This window comes from Lepidochelys olivacea (assembly GCF_965140295.1).
Source record: "Lepidochelys olivacea isolate rLepOli2 genome assembly, chromosome: 7".
NCBI lineage: Eukaryota > Metazoa > Chordata > Testudines > Cheloniidae > Lepidochelys > Lepidochelys olivacea.
The window spans coordinates 54,807,407-54,825,482 of NC_140417.1; the positions used below are offsets into that span (position 1 = coordinate 54,807,407).

Here is an 18,076-nt window from a genome sequence, read left to right on the forward strand (position 1 = left end):
ACCAGCTCTGTAGGTTCATAGCACTTCTTTCAGGCTTCTTTCTCAGAGTGTCTCCAAGTCTCTGAATCGAGTAGTACAGGGGCTCAGAATAGGCCACCAGACCCAAACATTTCCTCCTCTTTTTAGTGATGAAAAAAACTCCTGGATCCAACTACTGGCTCTTGAGATACAGACGAGTGAGCAGACCAAGACTCCTCCAGCATGCTTCTAGGTCCGGGAATAAAGGATGCACATCCAAGCACCACTGACTTCTCCCAGGCATTTCAAGTACCCAACATGCTGGTCTACAAGGGACATTTTCTGACCCAAAGAGATGTGTTCCAAACCCAAACCCTTTCCCAGTCGCATCATAAGTAGAGTGCAGAATTAGTCTTACAAAATATTAATTCAGTACTATTATTTATTGTAAACACTAGCCTAAGAATTAACAACTACATTAACATTTAAACTAAACCCAGCTGTGTCACTGAGCGAAGGAAAACAGACCCACGACCGCTTGTACCAGTGGGAAGAGGGGAACTGAGGACGGTTATAGGGGAAAGGGTTTTCACCCCTGAGCTGATGCAATGGCTGCATGAGAGCACACAGGCCCTCCTAACAATTAAACTGCTTTAGAATCACTCTAGGCCCACAAGGTCTGGCTTTCAGCTCCTGCAGACACATTTCCCGGGGCTATGTGCACACCACAGCTGGGAGGTGCAATTCCCAGCACAAGCAGACGGATTGGCGCTAGCATGCTAAAAATTGCAGCGTGGACATTACTGCACGGGCGGGGACGCGGGCTGGCCACCGGAGCGCCGACTCAGGGGATCAAGAGGCCTTGGATTTTTGAAAGCTAGTCTGAGCCACTGCCCATGCTGCAACATCCACACTGCGACTTTTAGTATGTGTCCGTCTCCATGCGCTGGGAATCTCACCTCCCAGCTGCAGTGTAGATGGACCCTTTGCACAATGACCAGGGAGCGTGCATAAAAACTGCTGCTACAGCCAGCCTGATCCTTCTCCACGTCCTGACATGCCTGCACAGACTTAATGTGTAGCGGGACCAAGGATCAATTCTCAAGCTCCAGTGGGCTGCCCTGCTACATTTTTGGGGTTTGGTGCACAGGTCTTCTATTTGAACACCACCACCAGAATGACACGAATTCCAGCTGGAAGGGAGATGCCACCTGGATTTCACGAGTGAGTGCACATGCGCCCTTTGTTGTTGGCGTAATTAGGAGATTCCTGCATTATACCATAGATAGTATGTACTGGTGCCCACCATTAAAGCATTTAGCAAAGGGAAAAGGGATGGAGGAGATTCCATTATGGCTGCTTTTCATTAACCATCCCTAAATTACGCTCCAAATGGAGAATTGGTGTATGGACTGTAATACAGCCAGGCTCAGTAAAATTTGGATTGAATTACTGCCCAGACACTACCTTTTAAAGAGGAAAACATCACTCAGGGTGAGCGAGTGGTCTAAGCTATGACAGACACATGGGCACAGAAAGGCCACCCGCTTGAAGAGGCGTATCAGTTGGGGATAAACACTAATGATAGCACAAACCAGCAGCTTGGCAATTTTAACAAATTAAATGTACCTTTCAAAATACTCATTTGACTGAAACATTTGGATCTGTGTTTTCAGTAAGGGCACAGCACAGAATGCTCAGCAGGCAGCCAAACTAATGGTCACCGAGTCTCAGATGAACACAGCCAGTTCAGAGACAGAGATGGAAACACCTAATAGCTTGCATGTTTGAGATCCTTTCTGGTTGAGCCAGGGATACCCAGCACCCTAATGGCTACTCCCCCCTGCAAATATCATTACTTATCCAGTGGTGGAGCCAGGTCCTCAGGTCTGAGGGAACCACTGCAGCAGTTATAGTCCCTGATAACTAGGGTTTCCAAAGGGAAAACTGACAGATGCCAACTAGAACATCCCAAACATAAGCCTGCAATAAAACATGAGTGTATTTTGATAGCAGACTGGATTCCCCTCTTGTTCCATATGCAGGCTCCTCTCCCAACCAGTCTAATGTTTCTCCCTGTTGGTCACTGGCCAGGGCAAAGCTAATGGATTTTGGAATGCTAAACAGAACAAGACCCCTCTCTTCTCTGACTCACCCCTAAAGGGTTAAAATGCATCCAGATCTATGAAGAAATAAGGGTGAAGGGATGAGGGTAGGGAGAACTTACCAGAAAAGTTCCGTGAGACCAGCATTGTTGTGAGGATTGCACCCTGTGGGGGAGAAGGAGAGAGCAGGGATAAATAGCGCTGCCTATCTCAGACAAGGGATGCAGAAACCCAAGTGGTTCAGGGTTAGACAGGCTACTGGGGTCCTCTCCACCTCCCAGCTGCTGCTATTCAACAGTTACTGGTGCTGGGAGCCAGGAGCCCGATCAGCATGGTAGACAACAGCTCTTAAGCATGGAGTGCTCATTTGGGTATTTCAGCTCTCTTTAAGTGGGGGCCAGGTGGGCATGGAGAGAACAGACCCTATGGGAAACTAATTTTTGTACCTACAGAAATCTCCCAACCTGCAAAGAAACTTCTAGAGCACCTTATATTAGAGGATTTCAAAAAGCACTTGACAAACAGTGAGCTAATCTTCAAGCACACCTTTGGCAAGGCAGGTATTTGCTCCACAGCACAGAGGGAGAAACTGAGGCACAGATAGGGGAAGTGATGTGGGGCACACTTCAAGTCAGAGGCAGAGCTTGGAAGAAATCCCAGCTCTCCCAGCCTTGTGCTTCAGCCAGAAGACCACCACCCTCCCCAATCCCAGCTCCCAAAAAAGGCAAACACCTACTCACCTTCAGCTTTCTTCTGGCATTGAACTTCCTCAAGCACTCCACAGTCTCTTGTCTGTGCATCATGGAGGCCACGGTGGATCGTTGCTGGAAGACAGGAACAAGGAAGGATTGTGAAATAATTGTAAACAAATCATCAAGTCGAGTTCTCCCTCCAGCTCTCCGTTCACACCCTACAGCCAATATGACCGAGCAGCTCAGCTCTGGGTGCCCTACTCCTAATGGACCCTGGCTCCAAACCGCAGAGACCTGGCGGCAGAAACCAACTGCAAGGTGACATTAACCACCCCCTGTGGCGAGAAGTTCTAAACAAGGTGGGTTGTTATCACAGACCCATGCCTGAAAAAGTTGAGTCATGAAAGAGCAATGTTCTCCATCATTCAGACACCAAAGAACAAAAACAGATTTGAGGCAAAAGTGCACAACCAGCAATTGCGCTGGGTGGGAGGAGGGGAGGGGAAGGGAAGAGGCGGATCTTGTTACTAAATCTCAAAAGGAAAATTTGAGCTGGCAAGTGAAGACCATTGTCTGCCTATCCTGATGACTCTTGGACAAGGCTGCTCTTCGAACCTGTGAGCATGACGCCGGCCCTCAGCACCCTGGCATCAGATGCAGAATATGATGTTCAGCATACTGCTGGGGAGTCATATGGCTCAGTCAGATAGTTCTACCACATCAGCCGACAGCCTGAGTGCAGTGTCCAGCCAGTGGGGTGCACTTGTCACCAGCACTCAGCTGGGGTCACATCAGCTGCAAGAGGAGCACTTCCCAGAAGTGCTGCCAGAGAGTCAGGGAACATTTGGAAACTGGAGGCTGATGCCAGACTGGCTCTTGTTCTAACACAGACCTACCAGTCTGCATTCGCTTTACAAGGACAGTGGGCGAAGGACTATCACGCTGACCCGTAGGCATTACAGATCTGCCATGAGCAGCTCTCTCTTGGTTCAGACAAATTCATTAAGACCTGGGAGAACAGCATGCACTGTGCTCAGATTCTGCAAAGTTACGTAGGAAACCTCTACTGTGACCTCAAACCTAGCCACCCCTGCTCTCAAAGCTGGCTACAATCTGCACAGGCTGTTGTGGGGGGTGGGAAGGCTGGACCATCCTCTTTGAAAGAGCTTCTTGCTGTTAAAGTTCACACCGTCTCCTGTGAAGCCAGAGAAGCCTGAAGTCATTCCAGGTCTCTTGCTAGTTTGGCCTTAAATGGGCCAGAAAATACACTATGGGCTCTGTAGACAGCTTCACTGACCACAAAGCACAGCTGTCACTGGCACTAGGAGAACAGGGGTGCCCTGCACTGCCATTGGAAACGCACAGCCAAGACCAGTCGCTGCCTACTGGTGAGCACAGCAAGTGTCTAGAAAGGGAATCCGTGTAGGGTACATACACGGAGCATGTCGGGCACGCGGCGACAACTTTAACATAGGGGAAAGTGGGTGGGGACTGAAGTGATTTATGGAATGAAACCATTACACTTTGTAGAATGGCCAGCCAAGCCAACACGGGCGAAGAGGGAAACTGTCTCGGGACATTTCACATTAATCCTGCGATGTGGGCAGTTATTGCTTCTCAGACAGTGCCAGTCACAGGCACTGGGGCTGCAAGGCTCACAAAATGAAACACAGGTATTAGAGTACAGACACACAAACAGGGAAGGGCCAGAGCCTGAGCTGATGTGAATGAGCATATCATAGAATCATAGAATATCAGGGTTGGAAGGGACCTCAGGAGGTCATCTAGTCCAACCCCCTGCTCAAAGCAGGACCAATCCCCAATTATATCTCTGATGATGTCTCTGGAACTATGCCAATTTATAATGCATACAGTGTGTACACCACATATCAATTGGAATCGCCAATGAGATCTCTCTTGGGGAATGGGGGAAATCGCCACCTGTCAAGAACAAATTGTGAAGGTGGGTATGCACAATGAACACACTGGAAAGCGGAGGCATGCCTGTCTCTAGTGCACACTCCTTCCTTATGTGATTGAGAGAAACTCTCCCAATTATACTTCAGGATCCTCTTACCAGCTCTGCAGAAAATGGGAGAACAACCATGCTCCTGGTCTGGAAAGAAGACAGCTCTCAAGGGAGAGAACTAGTCAAAGCTGCTTCATGGCCACTAGCATTACACATATGGCTAGTGGCAATATGGCATGTTTGTAGGAGCCTGTGTGCCTGTGAAAAATGAAGAGGCAATACGACAAACGGGGGCTGGGATGCAACATTCAGGATGCCCAGGTGCCAGGCTATTCAAGCGGACATCTCCCTGGATACGGCACATGACGATGATCTGCATTGGTAATCAATGACTATTGGATAAAATAGCCTTGAAATTAAAAGCCATTTGTTCTGCATCTCTTCACTATAGCAGTGGTTAGATAAGGATATAAACCAGGTGGGCTTTTCCCATGGCAGCACCTACAAGCTCACAGTTCAAAGCATACAAACATGCTTGATTAGACAGCACCTGATTTCTCCCCCTAGCTCTGTCCTCCTGCTCTAGTAGCCTGTCCTCCCAGCACATGGCTTCAGCATGCACCATGGCATGACCTCCTAACAGGTGAGGAAGGAGACACTTACACAGACCCATGGGTGTTTGAGTGCTTGATCAGCTGTGATGCGTTTAGCCGGGTTTATCGTCAGCATCTGATTGATCAAGTTCTTTGCTTCAGGAGTCACTGTGTCCCACTCAGGTGACGGGAACTAGGAGGGAGAGAGGAGAAGAGATGAGATGCTGAACACAACCCTCCTTGCCCGCTGGAGGAAATCCATTCCACCACACCGAGCCCTGCTTAGGCTTTAACCCCTTTGGCACCACCACAGCTAGTTTGCACCCAGGGGACACACACCTTCTGGTGACACCCACAGTGTGAAAATACTAAGGGACTTGACAAATAGCTGAAGACCATACATGCACCATTTTGATGGCTGTACAATGGATGTCCACGGGGCAGCCAAACAGTTCAAGGAGCCTTTCAGGATTCAGTCAGGCCTTGGGCTTTTACTCAAATCTGTAAGTCCATTCAAAGATCTGTAGCTTCCCTTCTTGAGCATTTGGTGCAGACATGAGAAAAACAGATGCCCGGTCTCCTTTAACCCACCCTCCTCCTCCTCCCACTCCCTGTCCCCACACACTAAAAAGCTGCAATCCTGTTTGTAATATCAGAAATTGTGGCCTGGGGAATGGGAGACATGTCAGAGGCTGGCAACATGTGGGTATGGAGATGAAGGGCAGAGATCTGAAGTCCTTGAACACACACCACTCTATGTGCAGTTCAGCACATCAGTACAGATGAGGACAGTGCCCCAGGTCTTCTGGGGTGTTGCAAATGAAAGCACAGTGAAACTGCAGGCACATCTGTACAGCAGCTGGGAGGTGTAACCCCCAGATCATGTACCTCTGCTCACACTAGCACCTAAAAATAGCAGTGTGGCCATGGGGTATGGGCAGCAGCTCAGGCCAGCTGGCTGTGTTTGCATTCAAGGGTCAGGTGGGACTGTACTCAGGCAAGTTGCCACCCGGGTAGCTGCAACTATAGTGCTAATTGAAAAGTGCTAGCCGGAGCGGAGCCAGAGCATGCATGTCCGCCTGAGCTGGGGTCCCGGACACACCCTAAGTGGATGACAGCTCGGCCACCTGAGCGGAACATACAGCCTCTGAACACAGAGACGATCCAGAGGGCAGTTAAAGGGTCATGGTCACTTTAAGTCACCTGTGTTTAAAATAAGATGTCCTTCCCTGTGCTGTGAATATTTCCTCCAAGTATTAGAGCTGAAAAAAGCGTAAAGAGCTCCTTGACTTTTCCCATTCACACCATTAGCTTACGCTTTGTGCTCCTCTCAACACAGACCACAAAAATGCACTAGTCAGGGTCACACTTGCTGAGTGTCAGTTTCACATCCCTGGTCTCAGGCACAGTGCTGCCATGTCTGCGCTGCAAACATTGCAGAGGAGTGCTTAAAAACCTTCAGAAAACCCTGAGCTTTCATCTGGAGGTTATTTCCAAACCAAAAAAGATTCCTGGTCACATTCAAAAAACCCAAGTGCTGAGTCTAAACGCACCCCAGGGGCTTCCTCTGAAGTACAAACGTCCTATTTTCTGGAGACTGAAATTCACAATGGACACTTCCCGTTCAGTCAAGAGGTAAAATGGAGTACTTCAACACACACACACCCTGCCCCGGGCGGGGTGGACTACAGGAGATATTCTCTATTCCTATTAAAGTGGAAGTTGCTCCCTGCCATACACGGCACAGAAGGGGGCTGCAGGAACTAGTTCATGACAGTTAGACACTTTTGAAAATCTGAAGGGGGCTGAAAGTCAACGGGAGTTAGGGGGGTTGGGCACCTAACTCCCAGTCACCTGCCAGAGGAGTTGGGTGTCTAACCTCTTAGGTGCTTTGAGAATCCCACTCTGCATTCCTGCAGCAACACATTCTAAATGTAACATTTAGCATAAGAACCAGGAACACAGAAGAGAAGGAGCCTATGAACAAAAGGAGCAATAAGACAGAGTAGCACCTGGCAGCAGGGGAGGTTACTGGATTCCAGCAGAAACATCCTACTCCCACCATTCCATCTCCGGCTGCTCTGAGTTAAGTACGGGCACTGTGACTGCCCACAGAGCAAACCCCGCAGCTTCCCTGCAATGCGTATGCCAGCCACTCTTGGATCAATAGCTCCAGGTTTATTTCCCACTCCAACAGGCTCCAACAGCTCCAACAGGCTCCCTTCACTCAGGAAGATTTATTCCAAGTGTTCAAACTTCTGTAGTCAGAGAACAGTCACTAATGCTTAACCTCTCTGGCTCTAACCTCCCCACCAAGTCGCTACTCAGTCTGGTCAGACATCACGCTGCACCCTATGACCACCTGTCTAGCCACAGTCCCAAGAGCAGCTCCATGCTGACGCCTTCACCCCCACTACAGCCTCTGATCCCTCATGCCAGTCCCAGTTTCCCCAGTGCCACCCCGTCCACCAGAACACTCACTGCTGGGCAGATCAGGACTTTTTCCACAGCTGCAGGCAAATTCCACTGTGGGGTGCAGTAGGCCATGAGCCACAGGTCAAGCGGTCTCTAGAGAGAGTTTCCCCACATTGTTCTATAAGGCATTGGTGGGACGAGATCCTTCCAGTTCACGCTCCTTATGTTCCCCTTGGAGAGTCAGTATCTGTATCTCCTCCAGCACTTCACTGCACTAAGCCCACGAGCGTAGAGCAGTTGAGTTTGGTAGTTTTTTCCTGACCCAATTAGCTCCCTGTACCCACAACCACGCCTCTGCCACCCCGGACCCCAATGGTAGCCCCACACAGTATCATGCTAAGCATGCAGCAAAAAGAAAGCCCAATGAACACAAGGCAGACACTCCAAGCACCACCTGGCACAGCAGCTGTGCGGCTGCCACCGGTCACCACAAGAAATGATGCCAGATTTTGGCTGGCTAGATGGCACAGGCTTTCTACACCATGCAGGTACTCAGCGAGGAAGTGTCCTTACGTCATAGGCTCCAGCTTTGATCTGCTGATAGAGCTTGTGCTGATCTTCATCCCAAAAGGGAGGGTAACCCACTAGCAGTATGTACAGGATCACTCCTGGGAGAGAGAGACAGATATGCTGTGGTTAGGTTCATTGGCTCTGATTACTCCTGTCCTCCATCTGTACACCCACTTCAGAGCTGAGGAGACCCCCCTTCCTGCCCTCTCAACATTCCTTCTCCAGTAGTGTCTGGGCTGAGACTTCAGTACCTTGGAGGTCTGAAAGTGATGGTGAACAAGGAGCAGGAGCAGCCCCAGGAGCCATCTCCCCTCAGCTGCTGGACTTGGTCCTGGCACACCAAGATCAGCTCTGATCCCCAGCTCCTAGGACAGAGCAGGCGCATGCTGTCCTTCTACCTCCCCATACATCATGGCTAGTGAGCCACAGCTCCCAGCTGCTTCCAGAAACCACGCCCAGTGAGGACACTGGAGAGCAAGGTTCTACAGGCGCTTCCAAGACTCTTCCATGCTGGCCTCACACGCTCGCAGGGCAGGAAAGCCTAACACCCAGGGGGCCTACAGGAATAGGTCTCTGCCACATATCAGTTCAGCATCCCCCAGGTCCTGGGGCTTTAAACTGATCAGTCTTCAGTTATATTTACACTTATGCTTCCTTTTTAGAAAGGAGCACCTACAGAACGAGCATTATAGAGCTAAACAATGGAGCGCTGGCTCGATGAGGCAAGGATGGGTTCTGACTATTTAGCCCTAGCAGAAGGCTCTGATGGCTTGTCTGAGCACAGGACTAGGAGTTAGGAGCAACTGAATTGCAATCCGTGCTCCATCAGCCCCATCTGCAACCTTGGGCACGTCACTTAACCCCTCTGTGCCTTCCTTTCCCTGTCTGTGAAAGGGGGATGAGGACCTTTCTAACAAGGGGCTGCGAAGAATGGCTGATGTTTGTAAACAATGCAGTGTCAGTGCAAAGCGTTATCACTGTTATGAGATCTTACCGCATGCCCATATGTCCACTGGTTTTCCATAAGGATCTTTTCTTAACACCTCAGGGGAGAGGTAGCCTGGAGTACCGGCAAACCCTGTCAGGAGAGGAACGACATGGGGCATACATAGTACCCAGCTAGAAAGATCTGCTGACTCCTACCACACGATCTGAAAACTGTAACATTTAACTTTCACAAGCCCATGCTTCCCCTCTTGCCTAGACTTCCCTGAGTTACCTCTGTGGAAGCCAATGGACACAGGAAAGGGAAGGCAAAGGAATGGGTTGACAGTCCACCAGCTCAAAATGCTATAAGCAAGCAAAGAGCGAGCAGTGAATGGGATCATGTCACCCTCTAGAGCACAAGTCCTTGTGCCACATCTAGACCATGGCTACCCGTGTGGTTTGGAGTTAGAAAACAAACCCTGGCTCATGGTTTAGCCAAAGGATGTGAACAGACCCACAGCAATTGCTATCTCTCAGGAATGTTCAGACAGAAAAGATCTGGTTCCTAACTCTGCTATACCTCGAGAGAGACAAGCCCAGACCCAAACACACCTGAGGAGTCCAGGTCAAGGCCTGGACTTTGCAGCTGTCCCCATTTATACAAAAAGGGGAAACAAAATCCGCAGATCCCAACACTCCTGAGGAACGGGAAAAGTTTGTATCAGGGTGTGGACTTTGCAGCTGGGGCAGCTCTGTGACTAACTCCTACTGTACATTTGGGAAGGAAAACAAGAGGGGAGATTCAGCCTTAAGGCTCAAATATGGTCACATTTTCTCTCTTGCTCCCATTTTACCCAGTCCAAAGGCCCCAGAAGCAGGAGTGCTGGGCAAGGAAGGTGTGGCACTGAACTTGTCTAATAGTTAGCTGGAAGATGTCAAGCCCAAATAAACTAGACCCTTCCTAAGGCCTGGCATGTCCAAAGGAAGCTGGAAGGGGCAGCTAGAAAAGGGAAGGCTCAGATCTTCTTACCAAACCAGGCCTGCTGCTCCCCCTGCACTTCTATAGCCAGTCCAAAGTCGGCCAGTTTGACAGCAGCACTCTTACACTTACTTGCCAGTAGCAAGTTCTCAGGCTGGGGAAAGGAGAGAGAAGAGAAAGGAGGGAGGGGTGGGAGAAAGAGAAATCTACATTAATCTCCTTTCCTCGATGTTTCGATCTGTTTAAATTCAGTCAAGGGCCCTGTGTGAAAGCAGCCATTCACCTAAGGCCCAGCAATTGCCAATGGCCTTGTTGATGGAAGGGGAGAGCCTCCTCCGTTTCACACTCATCTCATCTCCCTTTGCTCTCACACGCAATGCAAGCGCTGCTGCCAGCCCAACCCACACACCCAGCGCTGACACCAGGTGGCGCTGACAGCACAGTCCCTCCAGGATGTGATTCCGACCCATCCATGCAGAGAGAGAAAATGATGCCGCAGATACAACAATCTGCAGTGATGTGGCTCCCCACAAACATCACACAGTCCCTAAGGCAGTGGACAAGCAAACACAATAATAAGGGCTGCCAAAGAGAAATCTAATGTGGGAAGGCCCAGTCAAGTCCGGCAGTAGCTTTATGGAGAGTGCCTTTCCACATAGCTCACTGCAGTGCTGCTGATGCTGCTAATGAAAGCTCCCTTTCTTTGAGTGGTGAACCCCCACCTACAGGAATTTATTAAATGCTCCTACATCACCCTCTCCTCTGATGAGGGACAAGACCTTTCCTATGCCAAGGATGGGATGCTGCTGCTCTCCCCCTGCTCCTGAAAACACCTTATACCAGAGATGGGACCCCACACCGCTACCTCTGAAGTATTAGGAAAAAGGATGTCACCCAAATAGAACCTCAGGCGTTCGAGGAACTCAGTTGTGTTCTGGAGGCTTCAGCAGGAGAAAGCGGTGAAGGGGTTAAAGTGGCTGCAAAACATTCCTCCAGGCTGAGGTGTTGTCTGCCAGAGCAGCTAGCAAAGGGGACCCTGCCTCTAACACACATGCCCTGAAGACACTGGCTGCAGCAGTTCAGCAGGAAATGGAGTTCCCACTGCACTTGCAGATAGGGACAGGGGTGTGCTGGAAAGGGCAGAAGGGGGAGGAGCCCAGAACCTCTCCTATCTTGGGCAGGATATAACAAACTACACAGACTGGAGTCTACAGCAGGCACCAATGGGAGGGTGGGAAAGGTGGCCTCCACCAGGACAGAAGGCTGGAAATCCACAAACTGGACTCTCACATTCCTTGGAGGTCATTTGCACAGCAGGGCATCTGTCTCCCATGGTGACCTAGAACTGCAGTCCTGCTGGATGAGGAAGGTGGTGTGGCTCAGTCACCTGCACAGCAGGGATGGGGTAGGTGAGGCATGCACACAAAGCCCACCCCGGCCTGCACTGCGCAGAAGGTGGTTTAGGTACATGTGGTGGTCTGAGGAGGCAGAGAGGAAGATCAGACATGCGTCGCCCTCTGCCTTGCCTGTGCTGCAAGGAGATGGTGGGGAGCTAGAAATACATGTCCCCTCATCCCTGCCTGAGAGTCAGGCCCCACTTCACACTGGTGCCAGCACGTTTCTCTGCGCCAGCAGGAACAGTGCCACTGCAGCTATCGCAGAGGAAAACTCACCAGTGTAGACAAGCCTGGTGGGAAATCTAGGACCTCCCTCCCACCCACAACTCACACTGCATATGTCTCAACTAGGGACGGTGGTTGTGCTTAGGCTGGGCTCAGCAACTCATGCTAGTTAAATCCCTCCAAAACTCCACCTATTCCCTGCAGACATCTACCTAGAGGGAAACCCCTTCAGCGGGACTCCAGCTCTGTGTGCAGGTGTATCTACCTGCATGTTCTGTAGGCTAGAATCCCACTGGCTGAAGTCAAGCTCAAGCTGTTACCCTTCCCTCACCCTAGAAACGGGTTGAGTTTAGGTGGGGCTTAGCTAACGTGAGTGAGCGGAGCCAGACCTAAGCATGTCCATTTTTCCTAGGCAAGACAAACCTGCTGTGACAGCACCTCCTGAAACCACCCTGCTTCTCCTCTCATTAGTTAATTCATGCCATTGCAACACCCAGGGTTCTACTTTAAAAAGGGCCATGATCAACTTCACTTATCTCACCCTAGCTCTTCACTACAGCCCTGCAGAATCTGAAACCTATTGCCAAATGTCTCCTCCTCCACATGCACAATTGTGGTCCTCTGGAACACACTGTAGCTACAGGGACGCTCACAAGCCATGGGCTGGGTTTGCTGATTTGCCATTGCAGGGTTGCTCCTTAGGACTGGTTTGTAACAGAGGAGGGCAAAAAGCAGAATATCAAAAACAAATACGCCTGAGCTCTGCAGCTCTAGACTATCTGTGGTCTGTTATGGTGGGCAGCTGATGAGGGCCGAGCCCGTAGGGGCCATGTGTTAAGCAAAGAGCATGGAGTAATTTATTTTTAAAGAGCAGAATGACAGAGATTGAGGAGCAGCTGCACGGAACTGGACTGGGCGCGAGGAGGAACAAACTAGCCATCTTGGGAGCCCAGCTGCTGGCCAATTCTACCAGAACTCCCTGGCTTTCACACCCATCCCGTTGGTGGCCTTTGGAAAGCACTGTGTTCATACTGCAACATAGGGATTGGAGTACAGACCTACAGCGGAAAACGACTCTGCTATCCTGTGGCACAAAGAACTACCCGGACTTCCGTAGACTCCCTGGCCTTGGGCACTAGCATGCCCAGTGGTCACCTTTTCCATCCTTGAGGATGCTAGCTTCATTGACACCATATAGCTCCCAGACATGTGTTTATTATGCCCTCTGGAAGGTTATTTTTAATATCATGCTTCTGCTGAGGCTGCTATCTTCAGACTCCCAGGGTCATGTAACCTTCTCACCCTACAGCAAAGCAGCGCCAGAAGGGGGCGCCACCTGTAGTAATCTAGCAGAGCAGCTTCTGGCTGTCACATTCCCATGTAAAACAGAGTATGCTGCTGGACAGATAGGCCTCCTGGTGCAAAGCTTTTACTTTTTGGAGTCAAATCAACTCCCAGTACAGCAGCAGGCACTCCATGGGAAAGGAGCTGAAATCTCTCCTGTGAGGGGCCTCTGGGGGCATAAGTGTGCTGTAGCATGGTAGAAGCCTGATTCAGCCAGTGCTTACTGGATTAGCTATTTGATTAAACTTATAGGTAAGGCTACGTTTTAGTCATGGACAGGTCACGTGCAGTAAACAAAAATTCACGTCCTGTGAACTGTCCATGACTTTACTAGATACCCCTAACTAAAACTTGGGCTGGGGCACCACGGGTGCTCGAGGAGGGCGGGCCGGGGGCACCGTGGGTGCTGGCCCAGGACTCCTGCTGGTGCTGCGGGGAAAGCGGGGAGAGGCACGTGGCCAGGGACTCCCACTGGTGCTGGTGGGGGGAGCAGGGGAGGATTAACGGGGCTGGCAGGCTCCCTACCCTGCTCCAACCGGCATGTGCCTGTAGCTCCCTCTGTAGGGGGAAGGGCAGCCGGGGGGCTCTGTAAGCTGCTCCTGCCACAAGCGCTGGGCTCTGCAGCTCCCACTGGCCGGGAACCACAGCCAGTGGGAGCTGCTGGGGCGGTGCCTGTGGGTGCGAGCAGCAGACGGAGCCCCCCGGCCACTCCGACTAGGAGCTGCAGGGACATGCTGGGGGGAAGCCAGGGAGCCCTCCCCCCACCCAGGTAAGCATCGCCACACACCCCAACACCCTCAGCCCTGAGCCCCCTCCCACACACCCAAACTGCTGCTACCTGGCCCAGGGGTTGCGAGGCTCGGGCAGCCCCTGAGCCAACACCGGCCGCTGCAGAAGTCGTGGAGGTCACAGAAAGTCATGGAATCCGTGACTTCCGTGACAGACACGCAGCCTTACTTATAAGGCTCTACTGACCAGCGACAAGAGAGACCAGCACAAGAGACTCATGTTGCATGACCCCGGCCTAGCCCAATGGCAGGTCTTTGGCAATCCAAATGTGGAATCAATAAATCCATGCGCTATACAAACAGACTCATCCTAGCAGACTAAACACCAGGCCTAGACTAGAGAGCCTCTTTGCGCCCTCCCCAAAGACTGATCCTGGCTCCTCCCCCCACCTGGGGCTGCCTCGCAGAGAGGCTGCCTCTGAGCAACCTATGGGAGCTCAACCGCCCTCTGAGGACACAAGAGACTCATGTTGCATGACCCCGGCCTAGCCCAATGGCAGGTCTTTGGCAATCCAAATGTGGAATCAATAAATCCATGCGCTATACAAACAGACTCATCCTAGCAGACTAAACACCAGGCCTAGACTAGAGAGCCTCTTTGCGCCCTCCCCAAAGACTGATCCTGGCTCCTCCCCCCACCTGGGGCTGCCTCGCAGAGAGGCTGCCTCTGAGCAACCTATGGGAGCTCAACCGCCCTCTGAGGAAACCCCAAGGAGAACACGGGTGGCTTCAGGAACCTTCATGCCCAGCACAAGCAAGAATTCCGACTAGCCAGCAACACAAGATGCAGACATCAGCCACTGAGTTTCCTGCCCATGACACTGACTGCTGTCCCACTCCTGAGTAGTGGAGTACCTTCAAATCCCTGTGCACGATATCATGCTGGTGAATGTGATTCACGCTCTCCAGTATCTGGTGAATACAGTGGCTTCAAGATGAGCAGAGGGAGAAAAAGAGAGAGACACAGGGTTACACACAGTCTCAGCCTCTAACCTCCACTTCCCCACCCTTCCCAGCCATGGCAGGGAGAGTTCAGGGACTCTGGGCCAGGCCCAGCAGTTACCTGCGACCAAAGGGCTCCTCCAGCCCCATCATGCCCACCAGCTGTTGCTGCCACCGCCAAACTACCACAGCTGGAATTTTGTTGCTTAGCAACAGGGTTTCAAAGACAGCTCAACAGTGGGTTTAGATAGCAGGATCTCACTGCCCCCTCCTACCATCCCACTGACCCCCCCCTTCCCTGTCCACCTCCTTCCCCGCTCCTGGCGTTAGGCACTGTGTTTGTTTCATCAGCTGAGGACATACACCCGCACGTGTGTAAGCAGTAGCTCAGGGTTGGGCTAACAAGGCCAAGCCACAGAAACACTCAGCTAGGCCTGGCCTAAGCTTTCATGAAACAGCAGCCTACTCCATCGAGCTCCAGACGAAGAATCTGGGTGTCTGCCAATTGACACGGCTTTCAGAGCAGCATTTCAAGCACTTTACATACACAATGTGCACGCCCACTCCCCCCCGCCCCATGCACGCACCCGCTAGCCGGGCGCCTTTTAAGTACAGATCCCACTTAGGGAGTTAGAAGCTGAAAAACACTCGCTCCCTGCTGAGTGCACCCTGCCGCACTCCCCCAGCCTGCAGAATACCAGTGCCATTCTCGACACTGACACCACAGGGAGAAGAGCAAGACGTTATTTACACTTGGCTTGTCAGAGTCAATGTTACACCCACAGAGTGTGTGCACCAGACACGCGCACACAGCTGAGATTGCTGGAGGAGGCTACTCAGCCAGATAGCGGTTCCCAAGCTCTCCGGCTGGAGCAGATGCAGCAGCATTTACATAGGTGTCATACTGAGAGAGGAAGCCTCTTTGATGTGGAAAGGAGCACAGATTTAAACAGCTCCTGCGGCCAGGCAGTCAGAGCCTGTCTGTGGGAAGTCGGGGTGGTCGGCCTCCCTTGGCAATTCACTCCGGAGAAGCCAGAGCAGGCCGCCCCATTGGGAATAAGCAGATGTTTTTCCAAGTCTCAGAGGCCCAGGCTTTCTTTATGGATCTTACAGATTGGAAATGGGTGAAATGGTGGGGGAGTGGGGGGGAGGAAGGTAGTTGCTGCACTGTATATCGTTACCCCACCAGCCCCTCCCACTGGAATTGGCAGCACAAACCACTGGGTCAGATTCTGTGAATATCTCCCTGCTCCCAAAACAAAAAAAAAAAAAAATGTATAATTAGAACAGAGCCAAGCCTGAGTGAGAGACTTTCTGGCCAAAAATGGCAAAAGTGCGAGGTGTCCCAGGCGAGCCAAGCGAGGCGGATTGGCACGAACCTTGCTCTCCCAGCCTGCTCTGGAATTCAGCTCAGCTTGGCGTGCGGCTAGAAAGGGAGGGCTTTGTACTTGTTCAGCAAACGCTGGGCTCTGTGGGCATGGTTCAATCAGCCCAGCTTGAATTGGAGAGGACAAGAGGGCGTTGCATAGGCACAGACAAGAAGCAGCGCCACATTCTCTCCTCTTCCCTTAACCTAACCAGGGTCCCCCTCCTCTGCCACTAGTGTCCCTCACTACTGCTCCTCATTCCCATCCCCCTCCAGGGCAGGCGGGGACAACCCAATCACCTCCCGCCCCCACTGGACTAAATGGATGAGCCAGGGAACATCACTTGGTCTGGGACGAACACACATGCAACAGCCCCAGAGCTGTTAAACACATCCCAAGGGCTCCTGGATCCTAACATCACCCGCTCCCTCAGAGAGCGCCTGCCCTCCTGGACTTCCTTCACCTTCAGCACACAGCTGCCTCTTGCAGCACATCCTGCAGGGGAGAGTCATGTGTAATGCTGCACTTCCAGAGCCAGGGAGCAGGTGGAGGCTCTAACTGAGCCACAGCAGGGGCAAATGAGCACCCAAACACTCTGTTCTTTTACATATGCCACAGAGCAGCTCCAGGAGTGCACATCACACCAGAACTGCCACACCCCATCACCCCAATCTAGGCACCCCAACGGAGCTCGCTCCTTCTCTGCTGCACACCTGCTATTCCGGTCTCCTGCCAGGCTCTACTCAGCTCCCCCTCCAGCCAAGGGCAGGCAGGGATAGCTTGTAGGGGCAGGACAGGGTTCCATGAAACTTCACCATAGGCCTCTGCTCCCCCGTTCCTGCCTCCCCCAAACCAGAGCTGAAAAGATCCCGTTTCAAATGCCCCCATTTCTGGAGGCAGACTAGGTATCCAGAGCCCACATCTGGACTGATGAGAAATGGGATTCTGTCAGCCAACAATTAAGGGGTGGCCAGAGATGTCAGGAGTGAGCCCAGTTCAGACTCGTTTAGGGAAGCCCAACTCTTTAGGGGTGAAGGTGGGGGACACACAGAGGAGGGACAGGACTTAAGTCCGTTTAAAGTAGAGAACCAAAAGCTTCCCTTCTCATACTGTGCCTTGTGCTTCTAAGCTCCTGTCAGCAGAGGCTGTGAATGCTTTACACACACTGGGACAAGAAGCACACCCATTTTACACATGGGGAAATTGAGGCACAGGTCAGTTGCACAGAACTGCCTAAGGCGAGCATGAGTTCCTGGTAGAGCTGGGATAAGAAGCCAATAGTCCAGGTTTCCAGTCCTCTAATGCGACTGAAAACAATTCTTCCTCTTGTGCTTTACCCTTCCAAACACACACTGCTGCTCCCACTCCAGCAGCCAGGTCAGACAGACGCCAGCAGCAGGCCCTCCAGAGACAAGCAACGTCTCCAAGGGAGGAGGGCCTAACGCCACACTGAGTCAGCTACACTGAGTCTGTCACAGCTACAGTTGAAAGGCTGCATTAGTATGGGATGCGGAGGAGGGGTTTCCCACATGGGGAGCATTTATTTTACAACACAGCCATGTGCAGACACGCCATACTGTCTGACATGATTGGCACATAACAGGGAGAGTCTGAGCACAGATTCTTACCTAGCATCAGCTTCACTGTAGTACTCTCTGGCGACAATATCTTCAAAGAGCTCTCCACCAGTGACCCTGGAGGAGACAGACAGAGGGAAGTTAGGAGACTCATGCACAGCGAGGAGGCACAAGGGGTACACACTCGCTCCTGGGGTACCAGGCTGTCCTCTGCCAGCCTGCCTGAAT

General features: G+C 51.6%; 1 protein-coding gene across 11 annotated transcripts in view; it reads right to left on the reverse strand.

The window, feature by feature from the left end:
• The window catches only part of CAMK2G (calcium/calmodulin dependent protein kinase II gamma), a 175,138-nt gene that overhangs the window by 60,179 nt on the left and 96,883 nt on the right, over positions 1–18,076 (reverse strand). For all 11 annotated transcript variants that reach the window (XM_084633764.1, XM_084633765.1, XM_084633763.1 and 8 more), the window contains exons 5-12: positions 17,900–17,965; positions 14,818–14,890; positions 10,260–10,362; positions 9,297–9,380; positions 8,306–8,400; positions 5,388–5,510; positions 2,804–2,887; positions 2,186–2,228 (exon numbers count right to left, since the gene is read on the reverse strand). In XM_084633764.1, coding sequence (XP_084489890.1) covers positions 2,186–2,228; positions 2,804–2,887; positions 5,388–5,510; positions 8,306–8,400; positions 9,297–9,380; positions 10,260–10,362; positions 14,818–14,890; positions 17,900–17,965 — 671 coding nt within the window. The remainder of the gene's footprint in view (positions 1–2,185; positions 2,229–2,803; positions 2,888–5,387; positions 5,511–8,305; positions 8,401–9,296; positions 9,381–10,259; positions 10,363–14,817; positions 14,891–17,899; positions 17,966–18,076) is intronic.